General features: G+C 37.2%; 2 protein-coding genes across 2 annotated transcripts in view; one reads left to right on the top strand and one right to left on the bottom strand.

The window, feature by feature from the left end:
• Window positions 1-12,126, top strand: part of LOC109918857 (extended synaptotagmin-3-like) — a 98,552-nt gene extending 86,426 nt beyond the window's left edge. Inside the window, exons 17-22 of the mRNA XM_048599227.1 lie at window positions 3,712-4,052; window positions 5,965-6,063; window positions 7,643-7,774; window positions 8,173-8,278; window positions 9,458-9,507; window positions 10,347-12,126. Coding sequence (XP_048455184.1) covers window positions 3,712-4,052; window positions 5,965-6,063; window positions 7,643-7,774; window positions 8,173-8,278; window positions 9,458-9,507; window positions 10,347-10,398 — 780 coding nt within the window. The 3' untranslated portion in view covers window positions 10,399-12,126. The remainder of the gene's footprint in view (window positions 1-3,711; window positions 4,053-5,964; window positions 6,064-7,642; window positions 7,775-8,172; window positions 8,279-9,457; window positions 9,508-10,346) is intronic.
• A 464-nt stretch (window positions 12,127-12,590) lies between these two features.
• The window catches only part of cep70 (centrosomal protein 70), a 37,655-nt gene continuing 25,176 nt past the window's right edge, over window positions 12,591-25,069 (bottom strand). The window contains exons 8-15 of the mRNA XM_048599056.1: window positions 24,547-24,664; window positions 21,413-21,495; window positions 19,482-19,587; window positions 16,130-16,228; window positions 14,592-14,760; window positions 13,959-14,073; window positions 12,995-13,074; window positions 12,591-12,788 (exon numbers count right to left, since the gene is read on the bottom strand). Coding sequence (XP_048455013.1) covers window positions 12,727-12,788; window positions 12,995-13,074; window positions 13,959-14,073; window positions 14,592-14,760; window positions 16,130-16,228; window positions 19,482-19,587; window positions 21,413-21,495; window positions 24,547-24,664 — 832 coding nt within the window. The 3' untranslated portion in view covers window positions 12,591-12,726. The remainder of the gene's footprint in view (window positions 12,789-12,994; window positions 13,075-13,958; window positions 14,074-14,591; window positions 14,761-16,129; window positions 16,229-19,481; window positions 19,588-21,412; window positions 21,496-24,546; window positions 24,665-25,069) is intronic.

Below are 25,069 nucleotides of genomic sequence, written 5' to 3' on the forward strand. Positions count from 1 at the left end.
TGGAAAGTGCAGTGCTTTTGACTTAGCTTCTGTCATTAGAGCAGTTTGTAACTAATGTTTGCCTCCCTTGCTGCAGTGTTTGCTGGTATTCCCTAAGAGATCATGATGTGGCAATCAAGTGAAATGTACTTCGATTCCATGAGTTGAAGGGATCTTGTTAGAATGTGGTTACTCAAGCACTGTTGATATGCCGTTGGCGCTAATGTGATCCACACTGGCTGTCCAGCCAACTGAGCCATCCAAAGAGGTGTGTCTCAGTTACTCTGTCACTATAGACTTTGACATGTATGCTATAGTCACAGAGCAGTGAATAGTGATTTTTTTTTTTGACCAGGAATCCATGCTGTCTTAGGTTCAACAGCAGTGTGCAAATCCTGTTTGGCCATTGTTTAATATACCTTCCTTGTTCATAAAGTCTTGAAATGGGATTTGAACTTGGAGCTGCTGGCTCAGAGGTAAGAATACCTCTATCCCCACTCTGTCACAGACCTATTGTAGGTTAAATATATCAGTGAATTTTAGACCTATTTTGGTGCATCTTGCTTTCTTAGATGTGAATATATGCTGTTACTGTACAGATGTGAAAGCATGGAGGATTTTGTTAACTTCTTATGCAAGCTAAATTCAATACTATCAATATTTATACAGCATCTTTGTTGAAATCTTAGAAATCCAGTAACAACCAGTTAAAGTAGATTTGTAAACAGATTCCATTCTGAATCAATCACTGCCAACAAACCCCCCACCACCAAAAACCATCACCACACCAACAACCTTAGATTTTCATTAGGAACAAAATTGCATAGGCACAGGGTTTGTCACAACTACAAGCTTGTTTATTTAATGAACCTCCTGACATGCTGATACAGAATGTCTGAGCTGGTCTAAATAATACAATGCCTTGATTGGTTTATCTGATTTAAATCCCTCCACTCCCAATCAAAACACATGGTCGCCCCAACTTAATACCTTTTTACTGAGAAACCACAGGCAACATCCTATGTTTCTGCCCCAAACCTCCCTCAATTCAGTCATAAACTCTCTGAATTTGATTGTTACTCTTATTTTAATTTTTAAAATCTCAGACTCAATACCCCTCAGATGTAGGTGATAATTTACAACCCTCTACACAGTTGCTCGTTCTGGTGAGAATTGTGGGTCTGCAAGACAGACTGATTATTCTTGACACCAAGCCCCCAACCCCTCCCACCCCCAAAATGACGGCAGACCCTCCTGATAAGATCACCTAGGATTTGGCTGGATCAATTAAAATCCCCATCATGGCTGGACAGTCCACTGTTGATTGTAGGCCTCTATCAGGCTGGTCAGTGCTGAGTCTTCAACTGCAGTAAAGTTCCTTTGATTTCACCCCTTTTTTATAATGATTCATATCAAACATGTTGTGGTTGTCCATGCTGTGTTCAGGATGTCTGAGGTGCAATCATCCTGAATATTCCAGTCTTGGTCCAGACAAGTATGATCATTGAAATAAATTAGATTCTTGAGATTGCAGACTTGCTCGCCTAGCTGGTATGTTTGATTGCAGACGTTTCGTCACCCTGCTAGATAACGTTGTCAGTGCGCCTCCGGTGAAGCTGGCCTCCGGTGAAGCATGCAGGAAGTATAGTTGTTCGCGGGCCGCGCTCAGACAGATGGCATTTGTCTTCCATCTGCAGGCCGGTTTGAGGGTGTTGCGCCCGTAGGTGTTCAAACTTTTTTTGAGAAGATTTGTAGCTTGGGTTGTGGATGAGGTTGTAGACTTGCTCACTGAGCCGGTGTGTTTGATTGCAGATGCTTCGTCACCCTGCTAGGTAACATTGTAAGTGTGCCTGTCAGTGAACTTCACAAGAGGCGCACGGACAATGTTACCCAGCAGGGTGACGAAACGTCTGCAATCAAACACACCGGCTTGGTGAGCAAGTCTACATCTCGTCCACAACGTGAGCTACAAATCTTCTCAAGAAGTTTAAATTCCATTCTTATCTATGGAAAGACCAGTCCAGACAACTTCACAAGAATCCTAACCATCTCTCCTGCTGTTTGAAGATGACGTTGTAACAGCACCTGACCTAAGATGGATGAAGGTTTAAATTATCCGTTTCCCCCAAGGGAACTCAAAGCAGCAATGGGCTAATTCCAGTACTTTAGTATTATGTGATCAATTCCTTTGCATCCTGCAATGACCTGTATCATTATCCCATGACAACAGTCAGACAGTCAAAAAATTATTTTTTACTTCATTGTCTAAATAAACCCTTATTGCACAGTCCTTCTCTGTGCTGACGGTGGGATTTTATTTCACGTAATTTGGGTTTTTTGTTTTTCTCCATGTTCTACAATTTTCTCGGTTAACGGGGATTTTGATCACACCAACTTACCATATTTTCCATTTAACACCAGAGTTTTTTTCAGCGATGCATTCTTAAATATATATTTTTAAGGCTGAGTTACAGGTTCTTGATTGATAACGGAAGGTTGAGGTGAAGCCCCAGTCAGATTGGCCATTGTCTTATCAAACAACAGAGTGGGTTTGAAAGGCTGAATAGCCTACTCATCCTAATGCATATGTTTCTATGTTTAAATAAAGCTCCTACTGGTCAAGTTAATATACTTTTTCAGTTGCACTTCCTGTATATAATTTTAAAAAGGCACAGAAGAATATAACATGAGCACATTCAGTTTCCATGCCTGGATTTTACAATCTGAAGTCGTACCCTCAACATTTACAATGACATTAAAATTCTGGTCAGTTTTGTGTTATGGAATTGATTCACAGAATTGTTATGCCCATTGTGTCTGCACTAGCTGTCTCAAGGAGCATAATGACTTAATGGCAATCTCCTGCATTTTCCGCATAACCCCGAGTACTGTTTCTATCTAATTAATCATCTAATGTCGAGTTCCAAAAGTCAAATAGTGCAAATGGCATTGGCACGCAGATCGCTGCGCATGGACCCTCGGAGCAGCTGTACAGCTTATGGGGAACGATGGCCTCCGCTATGTGTCCGAGCAATGCTTTCTAGACCCTATTTACTTGCTGTGTGAAACTTTTGTTTCATATTGCAGTTGCTGCTTTTGCAAATTGCCTTACATTTGTGTCCTCTCATTCCCAAACCCTTTCTGAGAAGACACTGGTTGTCCTCATCTATTCTGTCCAGCTCCTTCAAGATATTGAAAACTTCAATCAAATCCGCTCTTAGCTTTCTCTCGAAGGAAAGCAGTTTCAGTTACTCCAAGCTATGCTCATAACTGAAGTTTCTCATCTTTGGAACAGTCCTTGTTAACGTATTCTGCACTCCCTCTCCAAAATGTTTACATTCTTCTTAAAATATAGTGCCCAGAACTGTACACAATACTCTAGCTGAGTATCAGTGTCGCATACAAGTGTCTCGTACAAGTTCAGTATAACCTTGCTCCTGCACTATCTGCCCCTTTTAAAACCCCGAATACTTGTATGCTGTATTCGGCTATCTGCCACCTTCAACAATCTATACATATCTATATCCAGGTACCTCCACTCCTGCACCCTCTTAAGAATTGTTCTCCTTATTTTGCATTGTCTGTCCATGTTCTTTCTACCAAAATGCATCACTTCGTACTTCTAAGCATCTGAGAAAAGTAAGTATTAAGTTATCATGGTTAATATTAGAAACTGCAAGAGTTTCTGGCTGAGAGTTGCTTGTTGATATTTGTTCTTTGTGAAATACACAGATACTCACCACTGAGGAACCAGATCCTGACAGTGTCTACACAGGACTGAATGCCCTTAAAAAGGGTCCTATTTCAATAAAGAAAAAGAAAAATGGAAGCCAGCCTAACACTCCTCCTCCAACTTTAGGATCATCAAATGTTCCAAAGACGTGCGGTAATAGTACAGTATGTGACCCGATGGAGAAAGAAGAAAGGCAGCCTAAAGATGCTGACGAAATTAAATCAGAACTGCCAATATCTCCAACGCAATCCAGCTCATCAGATGCCATAAAAGATATGACTAGGACTGCTTTTGAATCGTCATTCACCATTTCTACCCTTGGCCCTCAGCAGCTGCCAAAGTATAGTCTATTTTGATTTTTGTAATTAAACATTTTGTGTTTTGAAACTTAAAGTACAGAATTTAATTGTTTAAAGATTACTTTTTTTTAGCCTGTGACACACGTTAAAATATAACTAGGTAGGAATTTCAGGTGAAACTATGAGCCATCACAACTTTGAGATGATGACGACTGAAAGAAGCACAGAACAATTAATTTGTATCAGGCTAAAATTTGGCACTGTGATTAGTAAAACAATACAAACCATTGAACATGTTAAAACCACCACCTTCCTTACTATGTAAACTAATAAGTGCTAATGTTATTTTCTGATAATTCTAATTCTAATGATAAGTATTATTTGAAACTTCCTGGGTAATAGCCAGAAAAAACATTGACATTCTCAACTAATCTCATATCACCTTGATCTATTTGTGGATTTGGCTTTGTCTTACTTTGTGCTTCACGGTTGCCTACATTTTTTTTAGAGGTTGTATCTTCAATTGCAGAGCTATCAATTGATCTTCAATTACTTTATAATTTTCCCAAATGTAGCCTAAAGTTACCAGACTTTGAATGTAGAAATCATTTGAGCAGTATGTAGAGCTTCAGTTATAGGAAGATCCATGCAGGTTGATCACAATCAAAATAAATCAGAGAATGAGATAACTACTAATGGCTAGAAATTGGAAATGAAATCATGAAATTTCAATATCAAAACTCTCCCTGCTGAGCAGAATATTTTAGGAACATTTTATTCACAAACAGGAGAGCTAACAAAAGCTTGATGTGAAAGTTTCTTAACCATATTTTACAATAGAATAGGAGGAATGTATAATGAAAAATCTGTTTGCATCTCTCTAACCAATTAGAGTAAATCCATGAAAAGGCATTAGTGAGACTGCCCTGGAATATTGCATGCAATGTTGGTCTCCTCACTTAAGTGGGGATGTATTGAAGGCAGTTCTGAGTACATTCACTAGATTGATTCCAGAGACGAGGAGTTTGTCTAATGAAGAGAGATTGAGCAGTTTAGGGCTATATGTTGAGTTTAGAAGAACGAGAGGAGGTCGAATTGAGGTATACAAGATGCTAAAGTAGATTGATAAAGTATATATAGAATGCATGTTTCCTTATGTGGGGCAACCTAGAATGAGAGGTCATAGTTTTGGGATAAGGCGTAGCAGATTTAAAACAGATGAAGAAAAACTACTTCTCTCAAAGGGCCATGAATCTGGAATTCATTACTCCAGAGTGCAGTGGTATGGGGACATAGAGTAAATTTAAGAAGGATATTTACTTTGTAATGGGTTGAAGGACCAGCAGGCAGGAAAAGGGAATTGAGGCAAAGATGAGATCAGCTATGATTTGTATTACATGGTAGAGCAAGCTTAAGATGCTGAACCACCTACTCCCAAAATATGATGGTTTACCAGAAAGGGCCATAAATTAGACAGGGAAATGGTAATGGAAACACAGCTTGCCCATACAAGTAATACCTTTGTCAGGAATTCTCATGCCCTAGGTCCTCCTCTGAACCTAATGTATAGATATCCTGTCAGACATTATCCTAGGATAATTGTTGGATAGTTGGCACACATTTAGGGTCTAAATGTCTTTCTTGAGCTTTTTAAATTTTCTGAATAGCAAATAATAATGCAAATTTCTAGACACACTATTGTAAAGTAAAATTAAGTCGAATTAGGAAATACAGAACATTTCCTTTGAAGTGGTACTTAGTCTACAAAGTGATCAAGTCAAGTTCAATGTTTGTTGGTGAACTTTAATTGCCATAGTTTGTATGTATTAACTATTGTAACTAATGTTGAGAAGACACCAATAAGTAATTGCATAAATGAAGGTTTCAAACCACTTGAAATACATTCAGATGTGTAGTAGATAAGCAAACTATTTAAATTCATTTTTCTTTCAGTGGTGTGGCCCTTAATGAAGAATCTTTAGGCAAAATCCAGCTCACCGTGCGATATTCCACTGCACGTCACAGCCTGATTGTAATTGTTCACTGCTGCAGGTAATACTTCTGATTGATACAATTGAATTAGTACATAATTTATCAAAAGATAATAAAGGAAAATAAGTGGCTTAAACATGCCCTGCCTGCTGAATGAGAGTGAAATAAATCAAGCAACCAACCAATCTTGCTGGAGGCCTGATTTTGTTTTTAGCAACTATGGAATGAAACATTGGTCACCACACCAGTATGCCATAGTTTTTCAGGAACTGTTTTAATCTGTTGATTAAAGATCGCAGGCTGAAACTTAAGCACACAGCTTATGGGCATTTTCAAAGCAAAAGAGTGTTAGGGCCTGATCTAGTCTTAAAATCAGAAGGTAAGCTATTTTTAAAAATTCTAAACGTTTTTGTATGTATAGTTTTATCGATAGCATCTTTAATGTTATGAATTAGTTGACTTTGCTGCATCATCCTCCTTTTTGGATAACTTCCCTGCCAGTATCTGTTGATAGCTTGTGGTGCAAGAGCAAGTGTGGTATTCAGGTCAAGTTGTATTAAAGGTTGGGAAATAATTGAATTAGGCAGTACACATGTGATTCAGTTACCTAAAAGTCAAGAATCTGTCCTTATTTTTACGTAATACTTGGATATTATTTATTAATTAACAAATTAGGAATTTCAGTGCAACCTAAGAAATTGAGATTTAAAAAGGTAAAAACATTGCCATTGAAGGATGATTTAACATATTTAAGAAGCTTAAAATGATTTTAAGAGGGTCAGTGCAGAGAAACATTTTTCACTGAGATATCCAGAGTAAAGGAGTACAACTTGAAAAAATATAGAATAACCAGTTAGGAGTTAAATCAAATTCAAACGAAGATTAATGAATTTCTAGAACCCTTTCCCAAAAAGGCTGGATGAGTTGATTCACTTGAAATATTCAAGACCTGATATTTATAGGTTTTTTTTTTAAAAGATATGGATATTTATAAAGATATATGGATCAAAGGCAGGCTGCTTGGGTACAGGCACACTCCTGCCATAGAAAAGCAGAATACAAGTAAAAGGTTTTTACAAAAGATACATTGCCCAACATATGTTCTGGGTTAACAAGGTGTAGAGCTGGATGAACACAGCAGACCAAGCAGCATCAGAGGAGCAGGAAGGCTGACGTTTCGGGGTACCCAGGCTCGAATCCCGCCATGGCAGGTGGCGAAATTTGAATTCAATGAAGTATCTGGAATTAAGAATCTAATGATGACCATGAATCCGTTGTCGATTGTTGGAAAAACCTATCTGGTTCACTAATGTCCTTTAGGGAAGGAAACTGCCGTCCTTTAGGGAAGGAAACTGCCATCCTTACCTGGTCTGGCCTACATGTGACTCCAGACCCACAGCAATGTGATTGACTCTGACTCTGAACTGCCCTCTGGGCAATTAGGGATGGGCAATAAATGCTGCCTGGTCAGCGACGCCCTCATCCCATTATAAATAAAGGATATTTGTAAAGCCTGAAACTATATAAGATATTTTTTATGGTGTTAGTGTAATACATAAGTTTTTATATTCACTAAAGATAACTGGAATTGTGTGCACCATTTAATTTAATTTGAATGGGCTTGATATTTGTACTGCAGAAGCCTGATATCCTGTTCAAATGATGGATCAGATCCATATGTACGGCTTTACCTTCTTCCTGACAAAAGCTGGTCAGGCCGGAGAAGAACACATGTCAAAAAGAAGACTGTGGATCCACAATACGATGAAAAGTAAGTATACGTATAGGCAAAAGTATACTGTGTATCTGCTTCATAACCCATGGAATTAAGCAGACATGCGTGCTTAAGTGGCATGAAATTTTGTTCTGATTGACAGTAAATTTTGAATACCTAAACACTGAATCATTTGAAACTAATTTTGGGTTTATGACTAATTCTACAATCAATTTGCAAGGCTATTATCTTTTAAAAGGCTGCCAAGTTACATTTCCATGATAGCAACAAGAGTCCCAGTTTTCCATCCTGTATTTGATCCAGATGGAGAGGACATGACTGATTGGAGAGTATGTAGAATGTATCCAGGATTCTCAGCATGTATATGCTTAATATATGTTGTTTTTTTATTTAAATCAGTACTGATTGTAGTTTCATTTGCACCTCTCTTTCAGATTTGAGTTTACAGTTTCAATAGATGACATTCCAAAACGAAAATTAGATATTGCTGTAAAGAACAACCGGTCATTTGGATCCCATGAGAGGAAAGAACTTGGAAAGGTAAGTGATCTCTAGATATCATGATTGCACAAAATATGATTTAATATATTCAGGTTCTTAGCATTCCATGAACAGTTGTTTATTGCTAAGAACATATACATGGTTTAGAAACTGCAGAACGATCAGTATTTCACACCTACTACAAATCAAATTTAGTTAACGAGTTAATAAATGCCTATAGAATAATTTTGTGCATAATTTTGCTTTCATTGTCCAACTTAATCGCATCAGATTTGACGTAGCAAAAACTAAATTACATAGGAAATTTTCAATACATCACTCAAATTTCTTCTGTATGAACGTACTTTGTATCAAAGGTAGAAAGTTACATTAGATGGTTTCATGGATTGAACAACCCTGAGGAATCCTGTGCAGATGGTTATTTTTCACTTGAGAGCTGGATTTTCATGCCTTTGTCCATTCTAGAACAAATTATAGGAATCTACCCTCATTCCTGTTCCTGGCTTATAAAGCCATCAGGTATTCACCACTTCCTTTTTATTGGGGGGGGCAAGGGGGAAATATATTCAACACACCCTAAGTTCTAATAAATTGAGTCAGGCCATCCATCCACTGGCCTTGTCATCCACCCACGTCCATTGTCACCTTGACAGGTGCTGGGCTAGACCTCCGCGTACACCCAAATCCTTGAGACCAAAAACTGGGTGAATGGGCTCACGTTGGAAGTCAGGCTTGCAGTCACTTCCTGAACCGAAGATGAAAATCTTGCTAAGTGTCTGAATTGAGAGAAGTATGCTGCTTACAGCAAAGCCTGATGCCTCTCTCCACTTGCTATTATGGGCAAGAATCACTGAACAGTGAACAGAAGTTGGAACGCATGCTGTACCCCTGCTCCAGCTCACCTCTAAGGACAGACATTGCAGCACCCTCCACATACACTGGCAGAATTCTGAATCAGACTAGTGTCTCGTAGTTGTCCACTCTCTGCTGCATTTAGCCATTGCAAGATTGTTTGCTATGTGACTCATTATTTTTCCTTTAATTGTTGAAACTTTACTGCAAAAATATTCATGCGTAGATTCTTCTATCCAAGGTAACCTCAGTATTGGGATTTTTTTTTAAATCCATGTTTCTGTAGCATTTGATTTTCAGTGTAAATCAACCATAGATAAAATCTAATTGGAGATTATAGTCTAATTTATTTTGTGTTTTTTTAAGGTTTTGATTGACATCCCAAATGATAAATTAACCCCAGGTTTTACACAATGGTAAGATGTATTCCTTATTTGTGTCTAAATATTTAAGTAATCATCAAGATTTTTTGTTATACAATTGTTTAAAAGAAAAAACAAACTAAAATATTTTACAAAAACTTTTAAACTCAAGTATTACTTCAATGACCTCTTAAAGTATTTCCAAATCACCATATTGCCTGTTCTTCATCCCCTCCTGCCACAATGGTGTAAATTACTATATAGCCAATTTTGCTTTTTATTGTCTGTCTTTAGTTGATTTAGAAGAAATACAAGAACAATCCAAATATCAGTTTCACTTGTGTAATTAAACTAAGGACTGCAGATTACGGAGAGTTTATTCTGAAATTCACAACAGTCAACTGCTTTTTCATTTAGTCCTAAAATATAAACCTGATTTCTTACTAATCTTGTGCAATTGAAATGAACGTACAAGAACATTGTGATTCAGATCTGTTTATCATGCAATTAGATCCCTTTTTCTTAATTTCCTGGAATCAATACTAGTAAATGAGTTAAGTAACCTGGTTGGGCTAGACGTGTGGGGAAGAAGAGTTCAAAATTTACATCACCAATTTTGTGAAACATCCAATAGTGTCTTCAGTGTAGTGCACAATAATTTAAAATTAAATGGTTCTGAATTCTGCAGTTGCCAATTAATATGTCCATTCTGACATTAACTAACTACAATTTTGAACGGGGGAAATATTGAAGTGAGTACTCGATGAGTGTGGCTTTAACAAACATCTTTCTGATTAATGTGTCAGATTAAAAATGTACTTGCAATGTTCAATGTGGAAAATTTGTTTGTTTCCTGTAATATCTTACTGATTTTCCTTTTGTCATCTTCATAGGTATAAACTGACCAATGATGGATTGCCAAGCAAAGTGACAGAAAACCTTTAATGCTATTAATCCAGAAGCTCATTTGATATTCAGTGGTTTTGTTTGGTGGAAGATCTGTGTATTTTCATGTTAAATCGCTGAATGTGCATTCTGTTAAGACTTGATGACCACATTGCAAGAAACAGAATTGTGTATATGCCTAAATTTCTTAACTACATGTCCAAAAAGGTCAATTCTTTAACTAAGCCAGGTGCTGTAATCACTGCTATATTCAAATGAAGTAGCTACAGCTTTATGGATATAGCACTACAGAGAAGCAGTACACTATTCACCCTCCAGCCCCCAGGGACGATCTCCCTAGTCAGTTGTATTTATAGGTTAATAGAAATGTAATTCAAATTGTCCTGCACTTTAAATCCTCAACAACCTTGTCCAAGATCAACAGTAAAGTCTTGCAAATTTCATTAAACCAGGGCCAAAGCCTTCTGAAGGAAAAAAAAATCTACATTCCCACTTCCAGTCCTGAATTTAGAGATTTGATAGTGTTTTTGGTAGTCCACTATAAGATCCTTTTTTTGTAGAATCTAAAGTAAATCACTACATACCTGAAGCTTATACAATTTGAGGTTAAGCAACCTATCCTCAGTTTAGCCCTTCAAAACACCAATATTATTGGTTTTAGAGAAAGTACAGTGATCATTTGTGGTGTAAAGCCTGAAATGATATACAGTATTCAAGCTGGGGTCCAATCAAGGCTGTTGGTTGTGTGGGGCGGTTGGTGGAAATCCTTAGCTAATTGATGTTACAAATGAGTTGATTGGCAAAAAGGGATGTAGATCAAAGCCAAATAATGGAGCTGAAGTACAGATCAGTAAGACCCAACTGAATAGTAGAATAGGGTCAGGGGACTGAATAATCACAAGATGCAGCAGCAGGAGTAAACCTTGTGAACCTGCTCCACAATCTTTAAATATAACCGTGGTCAATCTTGGGCATTTCCTGTGAGTAGCCTGTCCGGTGTTTTATCCCATTTAAAATAACGGGATTTTAAAAACATTTACTGCGTGGTTTCTAAAATCTCATGAACTTTACCAATGTGTACGTGGACTCAGATCCTTCTTTCTCCCTCTAGTTTCCCATCTCTCAATCTTTAAGGAAATATCTGATAGCTTATGTGCCATAACAATCTCATCTTGGCTTTCATACCCATTTGTGTTGAACTCACTGAACTGAGAGAAATTGACAGTAGCAAACATTTTCTTTAATTTTCTGAATGAACAATGTTAAAAATCTCATTCCTGATGTCAGCTTATACACTAGATAAAGTTGATTTGTACTAGTACTCTGGGTGCATGCATTAATTGATTATTTCCCCACATCCTATTTAACTTGTTTTGCTACTAATTTAGTAAGATTTTAATTTTTACATACGTTTCCTGGCTTGAAAAACCAACTTTGTACAAGGTACTTTTACTAATGGAGCTGGAATTGTCTGGTAACCAAATAGTGAGTTATGGAAAATAATGTAAGAATTGGTCAAATATTGCCAGTTAACACTTGTATTAAGGAAAACAGGTCTATTTTTATCAAAGTGTTTACATTTGTAAATATGTTATTTGATGTTGGTTAGAGTATGCTGCTTTAAAGAATATGCTCATGACTGAGCATGGCCACTGAATTATAATTTGCTATTTATTAGCTGCTGTAAATAAACTGATTTCATATAAACAACTATGTTTACTTGATCCGGTTCCTGGCACTAAATAAATGTAACAAACAAAAACCTGACTTTCTAGTGATTAGTCACTAAAATGTAATCAACCTACAAAGCTTGATATTCCAAGCCATTAGTTACTGTTCAAAGGTTCAATTATCAGATTCTACAGCCATGTTAGTGACATAACCCATTCAAATTTTCTGTGGCTAATCCAGGGAGCTTACTCATTCTTTGCACATGGAGACAGTCAGTGAAAACTGTCCCTAAGAAAAGTTTCAGCAGGCAAGGTAAATAAGGTCTGAAATTGGATTGTTAGATGGATGGAAGGGGTACAGTTCATACTGCTTCTTCCATAAGATCTTATCACATATTAATCAAGAAGTACTTGCTTTAAGATTTGCATCTCTGCAGAATTTTTGATATTTCCTACAGTTTGGTGGAATAAAGAGACCCAGTTGTGAAGTCTTATTGCTCACAATCAGGTATGAACATTTCATACATGAAGTAAAGTTAAGTAAATGACTGGCAAAGAGAATGTTTCACAAACCTGATTAAATTTATTTTACCAAGTATGTCCAAAAATAGAAAAAAATGTACAGTCTTATAACATATTGTAAAACTGAAGACTTGAGTGGCTTCCATTAGAGATGCTTATTATGCTGAGCTTTATTTTATCTGGTTTTCAGCTTGAGTGCAGAGACTGCTGGTAAAACATGATCCATACTGTCTACCTCTGAAACAAAAGAAGCATGGCACAAATTTGAATAGGCAACAGTGTTAAGTCCAAATAATGCTTAAAATGTCAATGTAATTTTCTAACTTTTTAGGATTTCCTATGATAAATACAGGGTTACAACACAGACGTTAGCCACTCTGGATTTGAATCTCATACAAAAACCTACATTTGACTGGAATTGGTAAAATATGAGTAGTTCTTACCCAATATCTGAAGCAAGTCCTTAAAAACAGTGTAGAATACTGGAAAGAATTCTTCATGTTCTTCCAATTTAGTGATTATGCTTTAAAAGAAGTAGTAAAATAAAATGTCTTTCAAAGCACTAAATATGCTTAAGTACTGCACATTCACTCCCAGGGGATTGTATATCTTATGTCATCTGATGTTCATTTGATTATGGACAGTGAAAAACCAATCCTCCTGGTCCTTTTACATAGCAATGTGCAACCAATCAATAATACAACAATGTCCTTTGTACTGCTTCCAGCAAATTCTTTCAAGAACACAATAACATTGGTCTAGGCTGGTAGCATGTAGTTTGGCATTTCCAAAATGTTAAATGCTATCAATTACTGGAAGTTGGAATGCTGGTGACAAAAACCATTCCACCATGTTTAAAAGAATTGGCATTAGCTTTGGCTCAGTGGTGTTACTCCTGTATCGGTCAACAGATAATGTAGGCTTAATCGTCAACAGTACTTTAAAAGGGGGGAAAAAAACCTCAACAGGGATTTTTGCAGATGAAATTACTACCAAAATATAAACTTGCAGAAATTAAAATGTTTACAATGCCAACAGCGAATCAATTTATTTTCAAAGATTCTACAATGAGAAGCTATGTAGATTACGTAGGGCAGCACAGTGACTAGCACTGCTGTCTTACAGCGCCAGGGACCCGGGTTCGATTCCAACCTCTGGTGACTGCGTGGGTTTCCTCTGGGTGCTCCGGTTTCCTCCCACAGATGTGCAGACTAGGTGGATTAACCATGCTAAATTGCCCAGGGATGTGTAGATTAGGTGGGTTATAGAGGGATGGGTCTGGGTGAGATGCTCTGAGCGTCGGTGTGGACTTGTTGGGCCGAAGGGCCTGCTTCCACACTGCAGGGATTCTATGATTCTATAAATGTTAAACCATATACAAGTGTTAACTGATGACAAAAACATTACCTGTCTACATCCTGAGTGTCCAGAAGTCGCTGCACTTGCCTGTAGGTGTCAGCATTGACAAGAGAACACAGTTTTCCAATCATATTTACTAACACACTAGGTGGTGTGGTTTCAGCTGGAAAGTAGTTGGAAGTTTTCAAAGTTATACTATTGCAAGAAAATAAAATGTTAAAATTACTTAAATAAGATTAAACTAAAGTTTAGATAGCTATCATTTAATTTGTACTAAGTTTACATTTTTTTCTTTATTCACTAATGAGATGAGGGCGTCGCTGGCTAGATAGCATTTATTGCCTATCATCAATTGCCCAGAGGGCAGCTGAAAGTCAACCACTGTGCTGTAGGTCTGGAGTCATACGTAGGCCAGATCCAGTAACGATGGCAGATTTCCTTCCCTAAAGGACATTATTGAACTAGGTGGGTTTTTCCAAAATGGATTCACGGTCATTATTAGATTCTTAATTCCACCATCTGCCATGGTAGGATTTGAACCTAGGTCCAGAATGTTATCTGGGTCTCTTGGATCAACGCTCTAGCGATAATCCCACTAGGCCATTACCTCCCCTAACATTATTACATTTAATTTTATATCATAATGAGACCCATAAAAAGTACATAAATTAAGTTTCTTACCCAACCCTAAAACTTGTCGGAGATTTTTCATAGCATTGTTCATCTCACCAAGTTTACAATATACTTCATTCATTCTAGGATAGATTCCACTGAGAGAACTCACATCAAACAGTTTTTGGAAATGAGATACAATAGCCTCCAGTGTTTGCGGTGAAGCACTCTTACATCCCTAGAAATGTAAACAATTGGTTTATCCTTATCCCTCATTATTTCACAAAGGTGATAATAAATTATTAGCAATATGATTTTATCAATGTCTCAGCAAACAAGACTTGTCGTATAACGCCTAAATCAATTACTAGATTAAAAATTTTTAACACAAATATCCTATTGGCAAAACAGTTGGAGAAATGCATACATATAAAGTCTCCAGAAGTCAAAGAAGCACAAGCATTAATGATTACTCAGCCCTGATCCGGAGGTCAAATTGCTGCACCCATTGGAGTCATTTATAGAAATAAAAAATTACAACAGAAAGGCAGACTCATTTTCTACCTACCTCAACATACTTTCCTGTAATTTCTTGTCTCTTATAGAATTAGCTAGTATAGTTACTAAAACAAAATTGAGTTCTTATGATCACAATTTTAAATGGCTGGCAAGTTTCAACTAATTCTAAATGCCCACCCACCAGGATGAGAGTGCGCATGCTTGTCCCAAGGTACTATATTTTGAAGAAAGTCATGCAAAAGCAGTTACTCTCCTGCACTGTTTTCATAGAAGCATGTTAAAAGCATTATGCAAATAGGTAAACAGATTTACATGGCAAAAAAAAATAAACAGGTAACTGATGATTGAATAGATAGATCCAAGAGAGAGATTTCTACATTTTAGAGGAAAGGGATAGACACAAGTTCGTAGATTTTAAAGGCATCAAGGACATGGGGAGAAAGTGGGAATATTGCATTGAGAATCAACCATCTTAGTGAATGCGGAACAAGAAAATAGCGGCAATATTACTTGAACTGTAGCTATTAGTGAGGTGTTTGCCAAAGCCGGTATAAAATTTAGGTTAAACCTCAGGTTAAACCACCAATTGTCTCTCTAATGAGAGTGTAGTCTATGGTCTTGTAGGACTATGGAGACTAAAATATTTAAATCAGTAAGATCTGGCCTTTTGGCAGTTTTTCCATCCTTAATTGATCATTACAGATCAATTCTGCACAATAACAAGTGAAAAGGTTGGTGAAGTTTAGAATTAACATTTTGAAGTGGTTGAAGGATGGCAGTAAGTAACGTGTTTTTTTCTAATCAAACATTCTACCTGTCTGGACTCCGCAGAATCTTGGAACTGAAGTCAGTTTCTGCTACAATGTTGAGTGCCTAATAGAGATCCAAGTCACATTTATACTGCTTTAAATGAACATTATTGATCTAATTGGTTGACAAAAATACTCCACGTATTTCCTTGATTTATGCAACATGTTCTACCCATTGTCAGTCTCTACACCCCACAAGGATTTTTTTTTTTAAAAAAAAAACATGTAAATAGTCTGGAGTAAAAGGAGAAGTGTATGAAATTTTATTCTGAAATTTACCTTCTGTAGTCTGGAATGAGCTGCTGTGAACCAAGACCTCTCACAAACCACAGGTAGAAGATAATTTACATCAGTGACTCCCAATTCTTTGCAAATATTCTTGAGAAAGGAAACAAAACTGGATGATAAAACATAATAAACATAGTCCCTTAAGCATTATATAAATAAATGGGCATCAACTTTCTTTGGGTTTAAGAGTGAATAGAAACATAGTAACAGATGTAGGTCATTCAGCACTTTAAGCTTACTTCAAGACACAGCTGATCACCTAACTCAATACCACCTGCCCACATCTTACATATTACTTCATGTCATTAGTATCCAAAATTCTATTGACTTCTGTCTTGAACATGCTCAATGATTGAGCTTAAGCAGCCCCTCTGAAGTACAGAATTTCAAAGATTTACTGGTCGGAGTGCTGAAATTCCTCATCTCTATCCGAAATGGCCTACTCTTTCCTCTGCGATTGTGTGCTTTCGTTATATAGTCACGCCAGGTCAAACCTCTGAGGATATGGGTTCGTATCATAACTGATAACTGCCGCATGCCATTTTTTATTTAAAAAAAGACTATTTGGTTCACTAATGTTCTTCAGAAAAAGAAATCTGCTATTTTTACTTGGTCTCCTCTGCACGTGACTCCAGACCTACAGCAATATGATTGATGGAACTAACGTCTGTGGAAAGTAGGGATGGGCAATAAATGCTGGCACAATCAACAATGACCACGTCCTATGAACAAATGTACTAAAACATGTTTCAATGAGACTATCCCTCATTTTTCAAAACTCTAGAGAAAATACAGACAGTCTCCTCAATCTTTCCTCCAAACATAATCCAGCCATCTCTGGAGTTAACTCGTCCATGCCAATTAGATATCCTAAATAAATCTGGTCCCATTTGGCCCACATCCCTCTAAAGCTTTCTTATTTATGTGCCCATCTAGATGCTTTTTAAATGTTGTCATTCCATACATGCACCACCCTCTGCATGAAAAAGTTGCCCCTTCGATCTCTTAAATCTTTCCCCTCTCACCTTAAACCAATGCCCTCTAGTTTTGAGCTCCCCCACCCTAAGGAAAAGACCTTGGCTATCCACTCTTTCCATGCCCCTCATGATTTTATAAACCTCTATAAAAGGTCACTCCCTCAGCCTCTGAGGCTCCAGGGTATTCAGCCTCTCCCTATAGCTCAAACCTTCCAACCCTGGCAACATCCCTGTAAATACTTTCCGAACCCTTTCAAGTTTCACAACATCTTTCTACAGCAGGGAGACCAGAATTGCATGAGCATTCTAAAAGCAGCCTAACCAATGTCCTGTACAGCCAAAATGTGACCTCCCAACTCCTATACTCAATGCACTGACTAATAAAGGCAAGCATACCAAACACCTCCTTCACTATCTTGTCTACTTGTGACTCCACGTTCAAGGAACTACGAACCAAGGTCTCTTTGTTCGGCAACACTCCCCAGGACCTTACCATTAAGCGCAAGTCCTGTCCTGATTTACCTTTCAAAATGCAACACCTCACATTTATCTAAATTAAACTCCATCTGCCAATCCTTGGTCTATTCCCATTGTACTCTGAGGTAACCTTCTTTCCTGTCCACTGCACCACCTATTTTGGTGTCATCTGCAAACTTACTAACCATGCTCCTATGTTCAAATCCAGATCATTTATGTAAATTAAGAAAAGCAATGGACCCAGCATGTGGCATGATCCATGTGGCACACCAATGGTCACAGGCCTCCAGTCTGAAAAGTAAGCCTCCACCACCCCACTCTGTCTTCTACCTTCAAACCAGTTCTGCATCCCAACAGCTAGTTCTCCCTCTATTCCATGTGATCTAACCTTGCTAACCAGTCTACCATGAAGAAACTTGTTGAACACCTTACTCAAGTCCATATAGATCACATCCACCGCCCTGCCCTCAATCCTCTTTGTTACTTCTTCCAAAAAAAAAACTCAATCAAGTTCGTGAGACACAATTTCCACGCATAAAGCCATGTTGACTATCCTTAATTAGGTCTTGCCTATCCAAATACATTTAAATCCTGTCCCTCAGGATTCCCTCCAACAACTTGCCCACCATTAATGTCAGGCTCACTGGTCTATAGTGCCCTGGCTTTTCCTTACCACCTTTCTTAAATAGTGGCACATTAGCCAGCCTCCAGTTTTCTGGCACCCCGCCCGTCACTATTGATGATATCTCAGACAGCACCCAGCAATCTCTTCCTTAGCTTCCCACAGAGTTCTAGGGTACACCTGATCTGGTCCCAGGGATTTATCCACCTTTATGCGTTTTAAGATGTCCAGAACCACCACCTTTGTAATATGGACAATTTTCCAAGATATTGCTATTTATTTCCCCATATTCTCTATCTTCCATATTCTTCTCCACAGTAAACACCGATGTAAAATACTTATTCAGTGTTTCCAGACTGTCAGATTCAAGTCTAGTGCTGTGGACTTAGCACTAGAATAGTAACAGTCTGCCATCCCAAGAATGATCCGTTTATCCCTATTCTCTGCTTTGTCTGTTAATCAATGCCAGGTGCACTTCAGTAAAAGGTTGCTTCGTTATCCAGGTCTGAAGTACAAAAGGACACAGCCAATCCACTGGATCACCCCGACCTTTCTTCTGCCACATGATTTAGCAATATAATATCCATTCTATAACAGAGGTGTTTTAGGAAGCCAGTAATAACAACAATTGTATATAGTGGGTCTAATACTGAGTAAATCACACCCCACACCTTTTTTTAGACAAAGAGGTAGTAATATTGACTTCTACATTGCTAAAAATAAAAAAAAGTGTCATATCCATCATCTCCAACACAGAATAAAAATAGTAAATTCATTTTTTTTTTTCTTCATTCCAAGGAGCTTCCATTTCACAAAGTTTTCAGGCAGCAGATAACAACTGTAATATCAAAAGGGTTAGTGGAAGAAACAGTGTCCTATAACTCATGGCCTTTTAGTTTTGACTTAACGTGTTCTAAGTTATAGCTGTTGCACTGGAAATTAAGAAAATTAAGAAGGTCAATTTTTATTTTGCATGTGACAGCCTAAATTTTACAGATTCAGAAACAGCATGAATTCAGCAAACATCAATGGGAGAAATACCTGAGGCAACACTTGACATGAGACAGTGCTCAACTGGCAGAAGAAAGGGTCATCAGAGATAACATCAAAGGCTCTGAAACCAAGATTTCAGATGGAGAAGAAATTTTATTCTATACAGTAGAAAGCAAGAATGACTTGCTAATATCATGACATGAATCAACCATGTAGTTAAATTTAAGGCACTTCAGACACTGAATACTAATAAAGAACAAATACACCCCAATACCTCGAGTAATCTTTTACAGGCAGCTTCCTGCATGGAATCTACAGCTTCAACCTTAGCACTGATAAATTCTTCTTCATTCTCAGCGTGACAGCTGCTACCTGTGAAACTAAATCCCAAACATTATAAATAAAACATCCTTGATGGTTTAAACAAAAAATGGGCTTCAATCATAAGAAAATAATCTCAGAAAATGATGAAATACAAAGAGGTATCTCAGCAAAGCAGCATTTTCAGACAGAGTCTGCATCATAACTGAAAAATATTAATACTCTTCAATTGGCATGAATAAACAAAGTAAACGAGTGAGGGATTGGGAAGAAAGAAAACCAGGCCAAGAAAATGTTTGTCCCACCCACCACTTACTCAAAACGTTTTTCACTTTTCCCAATTCTGATGAAATGTCCTTAACCTGAAAGATTATTTCTACTTGTTTCTCCATGGATAGCGCCTGACCTGCTGAGAGTTTCCAGCATTTTGTTTTCATCTCCAATTTCTAGTATCTGCCATATTTAACTTCAAGAAAAGAATCAAGTATCCTACTGTAAAGCAACTAATAAATTCAGAACTCTCAATCTTACAGTAAAAATAACAGTAAGGCTTTTAGTACTTGTCAAAATTAAAGTGTAAATTGACAGCAACCACAGATGCATAGTTGAACATAGAAAACAGGAAGCTGGTGCCTTCAGTTGCCTACTCCTCAGGAACCTTCACCAAACCATTATCTTATTGAGAGACTCGGCATTGAAAATATGCAACAGTGTGATGTTGCTCTACTTGATAGATATTCATTGAAATTTCCAGAAATGATTCTGATTTGTTAATACCAATAAAGTGCCACTTTACAAAAAAAAACACAAGTCCTAATTATAGCTAATCACTCTGCAGCACCAAAAAAAATTACCTTTTCAGGTAACTAGTTCCATGCCTTTATATTTTAATTATTTTTTGGAGATCTTATGATTAAAAAATGAAATGTAAAACTATTTACCCCTCACTATGTCTTCTTCATTCTAAAGGGACGGTGCACATTGAAAAATTGCATTTCACAAATAGGAGTTGCATTACAAATTGTGCTTTGGCTAAATTAGAATGCATATTTTTAAAAATTATATGCTTATTCTTTCCATTACATTGAACGAAGTAGGGAATATACTTTACACAATACATCGTAAATCAGTTTATAAAGATAATTTGTCACATTCATTCATGTTAACCAAGTCATATTGTATAACTTGTGCTCTGGGCTCACTGAAGACCTAATTATTTACCTCATGAAGACAGAGAGAGAGAGAGAGAGAGAGAGAATATATTTATTAACCTCGAGTAGCTCAAAGGTGTTTACTCATATAGCTGCTGTTGTACTACAAATTTGTAATGTGCTATAAAGATTGACTTGGTTGCTCCTTCAAGCCAGATGATGGAAACATATTAAATTCATTTTGGAACTTCATAAATTGCAAACAAAGTAGTGATGGATAATATAGAGCAAGTAAAAAATGATCAGATAAAGGATAGTCTTCTTTAAATTTAATATTACTAGTTGTAACAATTGAATAAAACTTTAATTTGATGTGGTGGGTGAACGAATGAACAATACAATTTTCCGGTGGCTCAGTCAAACATAAAAGAAGTTTTATAAAGCTAGTCACCATATACCAGTATTAAAATATAGCATGGCAAAATGTAAATGAGGGCCTTTTCAGTTTAAATAATGAAGAAAAATGTTTAACTGTTGAACTACTATAAAGAAAATCATGAATGAACTAAAATATATTTGTAAGGATTTAAGTATGAATTGGATGTGTGATTAGTTGTCACTGGCAAATTGTGGAATTAAAAGCAATGAAGCAGAATTTTTGAATAAAATTACACAACATTTTCTCAGTCATTACATACATTATCAATGAGGAAAGATAGTTCAGTTTTTTCACCTTTCAATGACTTGAAAATTTTGATTTTTCTTAAAAGTTTGATGATTTCTGTAGCTTGTTCCTTTTAAATGGTCTTCACAGGCCTAAAAGAAAAAAAAATTACTTTGTTTTAAAACAAAAAAGATAGGAAAATAGTAAGATATTTTGCCCGTTCACTTATCCTATTCAAGTTGACATGAACTGATATGCAGACCATTTTATCCAAGTTACTCCCCCAGTTGAGTTAATCTATTCCCTTTTGCATTGTTTGACAATCAACTGCCCCTGTGCCCTTGCCTGGTCACCCCTAAGTTTTTCAAATGTTTAGCTGATAATTTCATAAGATTACATTTGGGCCTTTGAGTTTTGTTTTTCTAGTTTTGCACAAAATCCTTCAAAGTTTCCATCACTGTGCCCCCACAGTTCGCTTTCTTATGGTGAAATAAGAATTGTTTCAATTTTCAGTTATAAATTAATAAGTTTGAGTTCTACTTAACTGTCTTCAAAAGAAGGATATTACAGGTACTCCTGATAGAGTAAATAAGGGAAAATTCTTCTGGTAAACAGAGGAATTTAGTGTGTTTAGAAAAGGAACCAGAACCAACATGAATAAACATTTTCTTTTAACACAGCAAATTACTGATCTAGAATACATTACCTGAAAGGGTGATCAATGCAGATTTATGAGTAGCATTCCAAGCAAACTGTAAAATGATATAAGGCTATTAAGTAGCTGTGTGGTGATGTGGGGATTCCGGGGTGGGGGTGGTGTGGGGTGATGGGGTGTGGGAGGAAAAAGAAAAAAAAAAAGAGGGGGGGTCAGGAAGAAGAGGCAAAAAAAAAAAAGTGTTAAGGAGAAGGCCGAATATAAATTAGAAAGTTCTACAAAACCAGGTCAGCATGAGCATGATGTGTCAAATAGCCTTCTGCGTGAGTTTTCCCAATGTTCTAAAGGTATCTTTTTGCATCCAGTAGGTGGCAGTTGGGAGGTACAACAAAGGAAGATAAATAAACAGGAGGCTGGAAAAACACAGCAAGCCAGGCAGCATCTGGAGAAGAAGTCAACGTTTCAGGTATTATCCTTCTTTAGAGATGGATGAGGGGGGGTAGTGGTAACTGCAGATAAGGTGGGGTTGGTGGCAGGGGAGCTGTAGATAAGGTGGGGTCAGGTTAGCAGAATGGTGGTGATGGGTGGATTATGTTGTCTAGAAGTGAAGTTTGAGAGCCTTTTCTGGTCGCAAGTAAATGAAATTTTTATTTAGATAAATACGAACCTCTACATTTTGGTAAAAAAAAAGAGACAGAGAGAATGAGATGACTGTTTTGGTGAAAAATGCAGCCCATTTGCAGGGATTGGATTTACAGTGATTTAAAGACCAAGGAGATGCCCATTTATGGGAAGTCAGCTCAACGATACAAGAGACTGAGTGAAGGGATTTTGCAAAGGACATTCAAAAACTTGCACTGGTGTATCAAAGAGAAGGGATTTTATTAGAAATCTGGGTGGAGTTTGGGATATAATCCACAAGGGTATATAACTACTGAGAATGTGGTGTGACATACAAATGTAGCATAAAGCATTTTTGATTGTGTTAATGAGAACATACCTTTTATTTATTTTAGTCTGTTAGTTGCAAATTGAGAAACGTTCAATTTTTTGTAGTTTTTGTTACACGGTCTTCAAACGTAAAATTTTGTAATGAAATTTTTCCTTTTATTAATAAACAATGGACATGGTTATCCCTCTCTACAGGGATTGCAGCAATATAAATAGCTAAAGAAATCTGATGTTGGGATTTGAGGAGAATTGTACACTTACATAGTACAATCTAGAATGTGTCAGAAGAAAATAAACAACTTGGCCCAAATGGACTGGATACGGTTAGTTTCAGATAAAATGGCAGAGCAGCAGGTGGCATTCAAGGAGAAAATAGCAAAATAGCAAAGTACAGGGCAAAAAGATAGTAAGAACTGCCGATGCTGGAGGCTGAAATAACACAGAGGAGCAGGAAAGCTGAAGAAGGGTCCCGACTCGAATCGTCAGCTTTCCTGCTCCTCTGATGCTGCCCGGCCTGCTGTGTTCCTCCAGCTCCACCCGTGTTATAAAGTACAGGGCAAATATGTTCTCCTAAGGACAAGGGGTGTGACTAAATCCAAAGAATCCTGGATATAAGGGACACAAAAATTAGGATTAAGTTAAAAGAGAAGTTTAGGGTAGAGTTGCTAGATAAATATGCTAAGTGCAGGGGTGGGAACGAAAGAGAAACTTAAGAGGAAAGAAGGTGCATGAGAAAACAATAATGAGGTGATTAAAGGAAAATCGAAGGGTCGCTTAAATATATAAAGAGCAAGAGAATAACTGGGCAAAAAGTTCAGCCATTAGGCATCACAGGGGCAATTTGATGGTGGACCTGGGAGATGTTGGCAAGGTTCTCGATGAATACTTTGCATTGGTCTTCACAATGGAAAAGTATGATGCCAGTATAGACATCATGATAGAGGGCTGTGAAATATCAGAAGAAATGAAAATAGTGAGGAAGTATTAGCAAATTTAGCAGCCTTAAAAGTGGATAAATCTGCAGACTCCGATTGGATGTATCAAAAGTCATTAAGGAAGGCAAGAAAGAAGATATCAGGGCTCTGGCAGCAATTTTCAAATCCTCTGTGGCCTCCAGTATTTATATATTTACTTGCATCATGATAGAATCCACTATCTGCCAAAAGCTGGAAAGTGTGATTAGTGAAGTCAGATCTTTGTTGACCGATGCAAACATATCTAAAAAGGGAAATATTATTGATGTAACAATAATAGCGACTTTCAAAGGGAATTTGATACATTAGCCAATGACAGGGAAAGAGCCAAGGAATAGGATTAACTCTGTAGCTCCTAACAAGCTCCCAACAATTTCTCCTGATGCAGAAATGATGAGCTGAATAAACTCCTCATGATTCTATGACTCAAATAAAATTGATGTAACAATAATCTCAATTACTTACAGCCAAAACTTCCTTATCCTTCTTGATAACTCTTAAAAACTGGTATCTTGAATGATCAAAATGTACTTTTTAAATAGAATTAACGTAAAGTAACTGTTTGTAAGCATCTAATTAACCCGTACGTTTTGAATCTCAAACGTAATTTATTCAAATCATACCTTTATCAATACCTTGCCTTCTGGGATCTCATCCAGGACTGAATATTTCTGTTTCCTATTGTTTCCTAATTGCTCTTTTCTTTCTCTGGGAATGTCTTCAAATACACTTTTTCGAGTACTATGATAAATAAAAGGACCCATTACAAAACGAAACCAGTAAAGCATCTGGTCATTTCCAATACCACTCAAATACTGTAATTTTAGAGTCAGCCATAGAGCACAGAAATAGGCCCTTTTGTCCACCTTGTCTATGCCGACCAACAAGCACCAAACTACACTAATCCCATTTTCCTGCACTTGGTCCATAGCCTATTGCCGATGGCAATTTAAGTTTTCAACCAGATGCTTCTTAAAATGTTGAGAGAGTACTTGCCACCACCATCTTCTCAGGCAACATATTCCATATTTCCACCATCATCTGGTGAAAAAAAATTCTTCTCAGATATCCTCTAAACCACTTACTCCTTGCCTTAAACATATGCCCTCTGGTCCTAGGCACATCTGCCATGGTCAGAAGTCACAA

The sequence above is a fragment of the Rhincodon typus genome, chromosome 7, assembly GCF_021869965.1.
Source record: "Rhincodon typus isolate 14 chromosome 7, sRhiTyp1.1, whole genome shotgun sequence".
NCBI classification, from domain to species: domain Eukaryota; kingdom Metazoa; phylum Chordata; class Chondrichthyes; order Orectolobiformes; family Rhincodontidae; genus Rhincodon; species Rhincodon typus.